The sequence below is a fragment of the Electrophorus electricus genome, chromosome 9 (genome assembly GCF_041902795.1).
Source record: "Electrophorus electricus isolate QZ-2024a chromosome 9, ASM4190279v1, whole genome shotgun sequence".
NCBI lineage: Eukaryota > Metazoa > Chordata > Actinopteri > Gymnotiformes > Gymnotidae > Electrophorus > Electrophorus electricus.
Window position 1 is genome coordinate 22,230,001 of NC_137505.1, and position 11,056 is coordinate 22,241,056.

An 11,056-nucleotide genomic window follows, 5' to 3' on the forward strand; every position below is an offset into this window, starting at 1 on the left:
TCACTGGACTCTAAAGTGGGAGTGAGTCTGCGTAGGCACCTTGACTTTGCCCTGTGCAAAGCTTGCGGCATCTTGCTTGTTCTCAAACACAGCCATATACGGCAGCAGGTTCTGATCCAGCCATCGCCAGTGTTTCTGCACCTCCTCTGCTGTGGCTCCTGTGTGTGTGTACACAGACACACAAATATACACATTCTAGAAGTCTGCACAGCTATATGACCTCACTGCCACCACAGTGAGTCAATGCATTTGCACCAAATGCAGCATGTGCTCAAACGGCGTAGCGAGATACGAGAAGACTCACCACTGGCGATAACCCAGCTAACCTGGGACCCTGGCACCTTCAGAAGGATTCGGAATGGGGCCATTCGAGCATTTGAATCCAAAACAGTGTCCAATGCCCCCACCAACATACCTACATGCACATACATAAACACACACACGCACACACACACGCACGCACACGCACACACACGCACGCACACGCACGCACACGCACACGCACACACACACACACGCACTCGATGTGACAATCACATAAAATTAAAATCGAATACTAATAGAACTGTCAATAAACAAGATAGTTGCTAAAAAAAGGTTTTTTATCATTTGTCTTAATTGGATTGCCTTAATGACAGATCAGTTTAAATCCAATATAATCCAGTCCTGTGTACTTATTTACACAACTTCTAGGTGTGGGAACAGCAGAGAAGTAATATGGCTCAACTTCCTTTTTTCTAAACCTCTTTGGGCTTTTTGCTTTGGAGAAAGCCAACAGATTTTTCCTGAAAAATGGCACAATTTCCCACTAGAAAACAAGCATATCACTCCAAAAGAAAACAGGAGCTGCTCTCTGAACAACCAGCAGCCCAAACCTGTATGCACTCACGTCTACATATATTGCCTGATAATTTGTTCAGCTATTTTATTAACTCCCTTTAATCCAGACATGCAGCATGTGTTTGACAGAGGTACTTAGCAAATGGTCATAATCAAAATGTATGAGTCCTGTAAGAGATTTTCTTTCTGCACTTAACAGGTCCCTGTTTCAGAATTCCTAACACACGCAGTTAATAGCATGCCTGCATTTAACAGGCAGAATAAGAAAGTTCCCATGGGTTTACCAGCAAAAGGCTGGGCACAGAGGTGATTCTGTCTGTCCTGCTCACCGATAACATGGTGAAGACACGGTGAAAACGGCACCATTACACTTCCTTCCTGAACCTCATAGCTCTCACATTATGAGACTGCTGGAAGCTCTTCAGAGCTCCAGTGACTCCAGCCTCTGAGGGCCACCTGCTGTTGTCTGGCTCTGCTGTGAAGAGGTAGTGACAGGAAAAAGATTGACTGCCTGCCATTTCTTCACTACTAGATCAGGAAGATGCTGTTTCAGAACTGCAGATGGACGACAAACCTGCAGTCTGTCTACAGTTGAATTTTATACTAAATACTACACTGAACAAAACAGCATATCAAAACACATTATGAATAAATCAACAAGCCTACAGTCTATCTACAGATGAATCTTATTTTAAATACTACACTGAGAAAAAAAAGTAAAGCATATCAAAACATGTTATGAATAAAAGTTGCACAGCGAGAGAATTACATACCCCTGTATGTGGCTTAAAGCAGTTTTCTTTGGAACAGAGGCATGCACTGGCTTAGCACCAAGTTACTTTACCCAGTATCTGATCAACACTGACCCATAAATGTACAGCTTTCTCGCCCCATGTGACTAAATGAAAAAACCTCGGCAGAGAACTGCATCGACATTCCGTCCATAGTTGCTGCTGTTTTGGAACAAAAAAGGCCCACAGACCTTTGTGGCAAAAAGATCAGAGCTTTCACTGCGCAGGAGAATCAGAGGCCCCTCACTTGCTGTGGTCTCTCCCTTTACATGGGAGCACTATATCATGCTACTTCAGGCACAGCTGATGAGGCTCACATGCCATTTTAGTTCAACATTTCCTGTTAATGGGATGAGTTTAACAATGAAAACATTAGTGTAAAACCACAGTGCAGCATGGGCCTCTTACAGCAGGATGATGGGCAAAGGGACCACTCACTTTCCTAATAGGAGCACAGATGCCTTTCGATTACTGAGCTAATTAGATTGCTGAGCAGCAATTGGACTAATGATGCCCACTGAGTCTGTGATGAGCTTGCAGCAGAAAAGGAGTTGGAGGAAAGGATCAACTCTTACAAAAACAACAAAGAAACAGACAGTCAAGTCAAAAGGGTAATAGCAGAACAGTAAAAAACACACAAAAACTATGCCTGCTTTTTTTTAAACTTCAAACTAGACAACAGTTAGGTATATTCTAAACAGACAGTCAGAAAAATATCCTTTAAAAAAAAAATTACACCAACAAAATGTTTCACTCAAAAATGCATTCAATTCTCATGCAGATTTGAGGTTACTGCAGTAGGAATACACAGGATAAATTACGCTTTATTGATCCTGAGGGAAATGGTAAAGTTATAAATTCCCATTACAGTGACCTGAGCAGGGGATTTGATTCCTAGGAGAATGGTGGGACTTTAGACCTGTCTGGGACGAGAAGAGAAGGATGTGAAGAAGTAAACAGTTACTGTTTGAACAGGTCCCAGAGCACACAGACAAAGAGAGTAGACAAATCTAATAATGACACCAAACACAAATGCAAAGTTGCCTGCAATACCTCCACAGCACAAAACTGTAGACTTCTAAAGATGATGCTGAAAACCTTGTCTGTGATTCATTTGAGTGCAATTTCAACATTTACACTAAAAGCCATTTTGCACAAAATTTAACTAGAACGTTTCCCAATTGAATGGTTAGAAATTATTAATCTGCTACACTAACACTGGCTTTAAATATTACCAGGGTCATGGTAGGTTCACAGTTAATGGTATCACTGACGTGAAAGAGATTGGCTGTAAACAGCAGTTTACTGAACTCCAATCGCATGCTGAGTTGGCTCTGTGTGCTGCTATCTTAAATAAATATGCATTAACATGAGACCACAGCTGTCCATTTCCTCATTTAACCACTGAAGGTGACAAAAAGAGGAAGAAGAATAAGCAAGTTTCCACATTGAGTAAAAAAAGAAAAATAGCTTTCACTCAGAACAGGTCACAAGCTCAGCTCTCAGTAGTCAATCATAAGCTAACTGGCCAGCTCCTTTGGTGAATGAGTAAGTAAATTGCATTTATAGATCATATTTGCCCCACTCTCAGAGGGATGGCACTGGTCTATACAGCATACACACTTCCTCCAACTTGGTGCGGTGTCACAGTACACTTTCTTAAATTTTTATTATTTGAGCTTCACCACTGTTAACAAAAGCTTTACCTGAACTTTTGAGTTTTCTGAACTTTTGAGGTTGTCAAAAAAACTTCCATATCCATAAAAAAAAAAATTTGATTTAAATTACCAGGAAACATGAATTGATAGTTTACCTTCCCAAAGTCCTCTCCTTTGATAGGGTTTTTACACTTACACACACACACACACACACACACACACACACACACACACACACACACACACACACTTTTTTCTGGAAATGAGACAGCTGTTGTGGATATGAGACAGGATACTTTCCCACATACCAAACCCGTTCTCAGTTTAGGAAACTCCCTGGCAGAGAGGAAAACAAAAGCCTAACCAGGATGCAACTTTTTTCATTGTCCACAAGCTAAAAAGTACAACACAAAAGGCTTATGTGAGCATTGTTTTTTGTTTATAAGTGGTTTACTGTAATTCCTTTGTTTGGATTAAAGTGCTACGTTCTCAAAGACAATTCCATGGTTAAAAGGAATTGTGGTGTGGGAGTGTCATCTGCTAAAGGTTTTCATTCAGATTCATTTGAACGGTTTCAAATATTTACTGGCATACATTTCATAGCAAATGCTACCATTTTACAACTAAATCAAAATCGACCTCCTGTTGATAGCAATAACAACTTCGTAGTGCAATTTTCTGGGCCCTATAACTTGGTAACCTTCATGTTACCAGCATTAGAGCAGGTCTGAGTTAGTTTAGGTAAAAGAGGAGGGGGTGCCTTACCTGTAATTTTACCCCCAGTATCGCCATGTCCCCTCCTTCGCTGCAGGAGGAAATAGTCGTTCGTCTTCTCCGTCACCCAGAGCTTCAACGCGCTTTTCAGGGAAACCTCATCTGGAGTCAGCCACATCCTCGCTGCGCAAAACAGCGCGAGTCCACGGACGAAACGCGGACAACGCCGATCTTTTGTCTCTTGTGATATCTAAATGGGGTTGGGGTCCCGGCAACGATACACCCGATCGCAGCTATCTAGCTGTCTGATGCATCCATGTTCGACATGTGTCGCCCAGGAGAGCCCGGGCACTGTTGGCTCACGGTTTGGTTCTCCAGATTGCAGTCCGCACCGATCTAGACATAACTTCCGTTTTCGGATCTTCGCTGGCTCAAGAGGACACGGCAGGAAAACAGACGGAAGTCCACACGAGCCCCTCCGTGCACGCTGTCGAAATGGTGAAGGCGGTTTTGGAGCCGGTTATTCGGCTATTCGGTTATTCGCATAAATGAAGCGGATTACATATAATCGGCTGAAAGAATGTTTCAAAGTAACGTTTCTAGCCCTTGGTTAGTACCCTTATGAAGAGGCTTCTGGAAAGGCAACTAAATGCAACTAAGATATAGGCTTAGACTATAGCCTGTTAATGACTAGAGAAGGCCTTTAATGGTCCCTTGGCCTCTGATGTTCATATAAGTTTGCCTCTGACTAACTTTATATGAGACCTACCATCTGTCAACTCATCTTAAACCTTTGAAAGTATTCTATTTCTTATTCCTCACACACTAAGAGGCCTGTCTTGGTTTTCTGTTTGTTTGTTTGTTTGTTTGTTTGTTTGTTTTTTGGCAGTGTATGATATTGAATGTTCATTGATTTTACAAAAATACAGTATTTACTACGATTTAATTGTCTTGCATTTAGTGCTAATCGGTTGTCTTTAAGCATTCATTTTAGTCCATAAACCTATGGCGATATTTACAGTATCGTATTGTAAGAATAATCAAATTTGTGAAAGGGAGGGGATGCTAGTTTGGGCCAGACCAAATAAACCTACTTTGTAGCTGAAGAAACTACCAAACCATTTGCACAGAGTAGCAGTGGCTTCTTTCACGAGTGACTTGTTACTAAAACAAAAGGCAGGTGAAGTATACATGTCTTGTGTATGTAGGCCTATATATAAATACCTATATATCAGTTTATGATGTGTTCATACATTGTATTCCCGTGTGTGCTTGCATAAACAGTAATTAGTCCTTACAGTAGCTTTAAAATAACATCCAGCCAACACTTCCCCCAGTAATGAAACATTTCCCGTAGCTATGCGGGAGGGACCGTGTGCAATTTAGTCATTTTAATAACAAGTAATCTTTATCAATACTCTATCCTACTATCAGGTAGGGCTATAAAATAAAAAACAAAACAAAAAAACAAAAAAAACCAAAAAAAAAAACAGGCTGTTAGTAAACACTGTTTATTTGTTCTCCAGATGATCAGATCGACCTGATTGACAGCTTCGCCTGGTCGTGCGCTGCAACCCTTATATGGCCATTTGGGCTCAACTCGGATATTGGTGCAACCGGTATTATTGTCCCACGCTGTAACTCTCGTCACATTTGAGATTATTTTGTATAAAAATGTATAAACAATTTTATAAATAGTAATGCGCCTAGGAATTGGTTTTTTTTAATTATTAGAGTTAGCATTAAAGTAGAAAGCGCGTTTGTTGGTATGCGTAGACGTTTCATCCAGTCGGAGCTCATTTATGTCTGGTCCTTCTATTTCCGTCTCGGAACAGCCACAGTCTAATTTGACGGAGAGACCAACTCAGTAATAGAAATGCAGGTTTGTCTTTAATTATTCTTTATTTTCGTTTTTTCGGCCATCCGGAGATCAATGATATCAATGATATCAACGAAGCTAACTGTGTTTTAAACACGGCCAAGTTTAGGAAACATGATTTAGTAAGCTTTGAGTTAGGTTAGCTGTGTTAGCTAGCTTGGTCACTGAATAAGGATTCCTTTTTGGATAGTTAGATTTGGTTAGGTAACTGGTTAATGGACTATCTGTAGCTGGCTTTTTGTGTAGTGTCGCGTCCAATCTGATTTCTGGATCTTAAACTCAGATTTTGTGGAAGTAGCTTCATAATAAAATGGGTAATTCATCATAAGTTGGCAAATAACAGTTCCTCTATGTAATTAATCTATACATGTCTTGACTCAAGGACCCGAACGAAGATACTGAGTGGAATGATATTCTCAGAAAAAAAGGTATCCTCCCTCCTAAAGAGACTCCGAAGGAGGACAAAGAAGAGGAACAAAATATTCACCAACAGTCCATTGGTAAGATTCGTCAAATGCCAAGAAAACAATATGAATGAGTGTATTGACCACAAGCTATTGTTTTATCTATAAATGTAATTTATTTAGGACTCTTTATTGTGGTGGTAATAATGTTTCTAAGCTTCCAGACATTGATCCTGAGTGATGTGAACACTGGAGCAGTACATTCTGCTAGGCTTGATTTGACCTTGGGTGGTTTGTTGTGGAATTTGTCTGATTCCTCTGTCTCTGTAGTGAAGACCTATGAGAATATGACTCTGGAGGAGCTAGAAGAGAATGAGGATGAGTTCAGTGAGGAGGATGAGGCTGCCATAGAGATGTACAGGTGAGTACTGGCCTAGAACCTTTAGCATTTTGGAATGCCTGAAACTTGGCATTTTAAGTTCCTGAGAAAGTCTGACCTACAGTTCATCAGTAAAATGAATGCAAGCACATGATCTTTATTATGTATTAAAGTATTGCTGTTTCTGTTCCCAGGCAAAAGAGGCTTGCAGAGTGGAAAGCAAACCAGATAAAAAATGTGTTTGGTGAGGTGAATGAAATTTCTGGTCAGGACTACATTCAGGAAGTGAACAAGGCTGGCAGTGGAATCTGGGTGGTACTGCACCTCTACAAACAAGGGTGAGAGCCTGAATGAATGAGTGAGTGAGCATGTGTGTCATCAAGCATACACAAGAATGTGCTTTTGTGTAGTAAAATAACTTAAAAGTCTCCTATGCCATACAGATGATTATTATGTAGCACAGTATTCATAACATTGATGATAAGGATGATCTTTATTTTCCCAGCATCCCTCTATGCACACTCATAAACCAGCACCTCTCGGAGTTGGCTCGAAAGTTCCCACAGACCAAATTCCTGAAGTCCATCTCAACAACATGCATCCCCAACTACCCCGACAGGAATCTCCCCACTGTGTTCGTCTACTATGAGGGAGAGATGAAGGCCCAGTTCATCGGCCCACTTGTTTTTGGGGGCATGAACCTCAAGTGTGATGGTATGTATGTTGAAAAAGAATGATGAATGATACATTTCAGATCCTCTGCATTCGCTCAAGTTTTGATGACTTTAGGAATGTTCCTTCCCTAAACCATTTATGAACCCTCTAAAGTTCAAAGATTTTCAAGTTCATGCTTATACAGTATAGAACCTTATGTACTCCATTTTGTTTAAAAAAAATTGGAAATCAGTTAATACCAAAAGCTGTCTGGGATTTCTTGGCGTGTGTGTAACCCTCCTGCTGCTGCCTGTGTTTATCAGAGTTGGAGTGGCGCCTGGCTGAGGCAGGTGCTGTGAAGACAGACCTGGAGGAAAATCCACGGAAGCAGATCCAGGATCAGCTGCTGTCGTCCATCAGGTGCTCCGTGCCCAGCCGCAGAGACAGTGACGAATCTGACGATGACTGAATGCCTGGCTCACGGGTGCATTCAGCCAGGGCCCACAGCTGAAGTGTGTGGTCCACCCCACCTCCACCCAGTGGTGTTTGATACACAAGGAGTCATGTTTCAGCATGTTCCACACCCAAAATGCAGCTGCTGACCTGATTCTCCTGAATATAGTGTGCTGTGCACTTCTCACAGTGCTTAAGTCCTCTTTACTATAGTCAGGCTTATGTTCCCTCTAGTGGTGTTGACTAAGAACTGCACTTTGAAGCTAAGCCTGATGAAGGATTCTTGTTCCAAAGATGCAAAATTTCAATTCATCATGATTTTTAGGTCTGCTAACGGTTGACACCTTCCAGAAATGCTATTTGAAAGTGGTATTTTATTTATGTCATGTATATATGAGTCATTATACATGTTCCTCACCTAAACAGTTTTTATACAAATGGTCCCATTGGTTATTATAAAAATCCCTTGGATTTCTGATTTGTGTATTGTCTACACATTATAAATATAGTAAACATGACATGTGACCTTATATTTCAAATTAAATGAGTAAAAACCCTTGTGTCTTAGTTTTTGTGTTAGGATTAAGCTGGTTGCTAGTTATGGCCTCAGGGCAATGATCAGGTTTGATATTATGATTAGAGACATTCAGGACAGTACAGTACAAGTGTGCTTATGTAAACAGCAACAAATCCAAGAGTTGATGTCTTCGATAAAATTCCATATACTCAGCTCTTTATTGGAAATACCTTGGAGGTGCATAGTTAGAGATTGCAGTCAATCTGCTTCTTAGCACAAAATAATATCTGGTCATAAGTGATCATAATAGTGCTGAATAATTTATTAATAATATATAATATTTACTCCAATATGGAAAAAACTGACCCAGTAAACCAACTCAATCTAATAAAGGACAGAATTTGTGTAGAGTTGGGCTGCTGGATAGACAAAAATACTGTACTGAGATATCTACATATTGAGATGGTGTTATTGTATATTTTACAAGGAGTTTACATTTGTTAGACTGAAACCCAAAAAATATCTAGATTACGAGGTCTGATTGGTCAGGGTCACAACATGCAATTTGTAGAAGGCTCTCTAATAGAGTACTGCTATTTAACGAATTACAAGCAATATATTGTGCAACTCTAGATCAGAAACTGACCAGTGATTAATATGTTATGGCATAGCTGACCAGTTGTAAATGGTAACAGAATAATTGCACCAGAATAATTGAAATATACCTATAGGAGAGTTGTAGCTAATTAGTACTGTGAGTGTTGGTGCAAGGTTAAAATAATACAGCAAACAATGAGTGCATGGGCAGTGAAATGGTGCTTGTGAAAGACTGAAAGACATGGCACTAAAAACATGAGATTCAATTTATTTACAAACATTGACTCAATTACAGCTCGAGTGGTCTGTGAGTTGGGATCAGCCCAGACCTTGTTCCCCATCTTGCAGAGCATCCAAGGAAAGAACAGAGGACATCTGCAAAAAAATAAATAAATTAATTAATTAAAAATAATAATAACTTGGTGAATAAGGATGCATAGAAGTTTTAGATATTGCATGTTAACTGCACATGATGGATTAGACTGATTATTGCATCTTTTAGACATTTGTTTAGAATGTGGCCTGTTGATTTTGAGAATCTAAAACCCAGAGAAGATTATGAAGCACACAGTAGTGTGGGTAAGTACAGCTTTAAGATGCCATCTTAATCACCAGAAATCTGACCAACTAAATCTCTCAAATGGTAGTTGGTAGTGGGTAATGATGTGCAGATATGTGAACTGATAGGCTGAGTCATGTGTGAGATTAGCTGTCTGACTCTACCACCACTACATGACATCCGGCATGTCGGCCGAAGTAAACATCACCTCAAACGAGTCTGTCTGAGTGACTGCATGTCCCCTTCAGCTTCTCTAAGAGAAAGATGAGGTCACTGACACAAGACGTCACAGAGCACTGACATCATATTTCATCTGATTTGTGACCATTAAAACCACTGCTCACAATCCTGATCTTAGTAGCTAGCAATATTTATACATTTTGACATCATTATAATCTATAATGGTGAGCCTATTATGAATACATCTGTTCTTCAGATGGTATAAGCTGATGGAAAATGGGACCAGGCCTACCGAGGATGCCTGCTGTTTCTTCCTGCGCTGGGTAAACTTGGGGGAGAGGCGCATTAGCGGGTGGACGAAGTGTGACTAGATAAAGAATATGTAGTTCAGTACATGTTCAAGGAGAATGTTTCATAGGGCAATTAAGCAAAGTTAAGTAAAGAATTCTCGAGGGGCTTTACCTCTCTCTCAACAGAACCAAGAGAATTCTGTGCTTTGGAATAGTGAAACAAAAACTGAAAAAAAAAAGAGATTTAAAGAGTCTGTACTATCTCTTGGTATTTGCATTATACTCAGTTTGACAGGGTGCTATTATCAAATGCTTATTACTCTGAAATTATCAATCCAAAGGTATCAAATGGCTGGCACAGCCAGACACATAATACTCACTCGTTTGAAGACATTTTGGATCTGCTCCTGAGAAACCGAATATACAAATATGTATTAGATGATGAATGCTTAGACTAAGAAACATGCTTATTTACAAGTAATTAGAGTGCACACACAGATTTGTACAAAGACACTGCATATAACTTTCACCTGGTTATGGTCTCGCCAAATGAGTCCACACAAAGTACTCTGCAGATCTGAACCCTGAAGCAGAGAGATGCATTGTGACTATCATAATCATACAGTGTTAAAGATATGAGTGTACAGCGTTAAAGAATGTGAGGATACAATGTTAACGATGTGAGTGTACAGAGTTAAAGAATGTGAGGATACAATGTTAACGATGTGAGTGTACAGAGTTAAAGATGTGAGTGTACAGTGTTAAAGATGTGTGTACAGAGTTAAAGATGTGAGTGTACAGGGTTAATCAAAATTTAATTCAGATTTGATTATTTGCTAAACTCTGAAACTACCAGTTTGCTCTACCCGATGCATTAACAGCAATTACGCATAAGATAGAAATAAAAAGAGATGAATAAAGGTATCTAGGGTACACTAGATTGGATCGCACTGTTAATGTTAATTTTAGATTTTAGATTTTTTTTTCAGAAGTGGTAAAAACAGACTTTGTGCATTATGTTCAGTGTTTGCTGGAATACTTAACACTTGTCGAGCGATGGGCCGCATCCCGGGAGAGGCATAAGATTACTAATCGCACGGTAAAGTACTCAGTTCAACACATGTTAAAGGATGAGAGAGCG

At 39.9% G+C, this 11,056-nt stretch overlaps 2 protein-coding genes and 1 long non-coding RNA gene across 4 annotated transcripts in view; 1 reads left to right on the plus strand and 2 right to left on the minus strand.

Annotated features, from left to right (window-relative positions):
* med4 (mediator complex subunit 4) overlaps nt 1–4,623 on the minus strand; it is a 13,982-nt gene extending 9,359 nt beyond the window's left edge. Inside the window, exons 1-3 of one of the 2 annotated variants that reach the window (XM_081720582.1) lie at nt 4,055–4,623; nt 305–415; nt 40–158 (exon numbers count right to left, since the gene is read on the minus strand). In XM_081720582.1, the coding sequence (XP_081576708.1) occupies nt 40–158; nt 305–415; nt 4,055–4,181 (357 nt within the window). In that variant the 5' untranslated portion in view covers nt 4,182–4,623. Of the gene's footprint in view, nt 1–39; nt 159–304; nt 416–1,169; nt 1,316–4,054 lie in introns of those variants that run through there. The other variant, XM_081720583.1, reaches the window with a different exon arrangement.
* A 1,105-nt stretch (nt 4,624–5,728) lies between these two features.
* On the plus strand, nt 5,729–8,328 carry LOC118240758 (phosducin-like protein 3). The gene is made up of 6 exons (XM_035522695.2): nt 5,729–5,885; nt 6,265–6,382; nt 6,617–6,707; nt 6,860–7,003; nt 7,171–7,379; nt 7,643–8,328. The coding sequence occupies exons 1-6, from the start codon at nt 5,880–5,882 to the stop codon at nt 7,786–7,788; spliced, it is 714 nt and encodes a 237-aa protein (XP_035378588.1). The 5' UTR covers nt 5,729–5,879; the 3' UTR covers nt 7,789–8,328.
* An 808-nt stretch (nt 8,329–9,136) lies between these two features.
* Nucleotides 9,137–10,325, minus strand: LOC145659303 (uncharacterized). Its single transcript, XR_014125367.1, has 5 exons — nt 10,296–10,325; nt 10,088–10,141; nt 9,918–9,992; nt 9,654–9,698; nt 9,137–9,261 (listed from the first exon to the last, which is right to left on the minus strand). It is a non-coding gene; the product is annotated as an uncharacterized LOC145659303 (long non-coding RNA).
* Between the last annotated feature and the right edge of the window lie 731 nt (nt 10,326–11,056).

Bases quoted from the DNA above. Each gene is read 5' to 3' on its own strand.
- LOC118240758 (XM_035522695.2), top strand. The intron at 6,708-6,859 runs GTGAGTACTGGC...TTCTGTTCCCAG, and splicing joins GCTGCCATAGAGATGTACAG to GCAAAAGAGGCTTGCAGAGT. The intron at 7,380-7,642 runs GTATGTATGTTG...TGTGTTTATCAG, and splicing joins CATGAACCTCAAGTGTGATG to AGTTGGAGTGGCGCCTGGCT.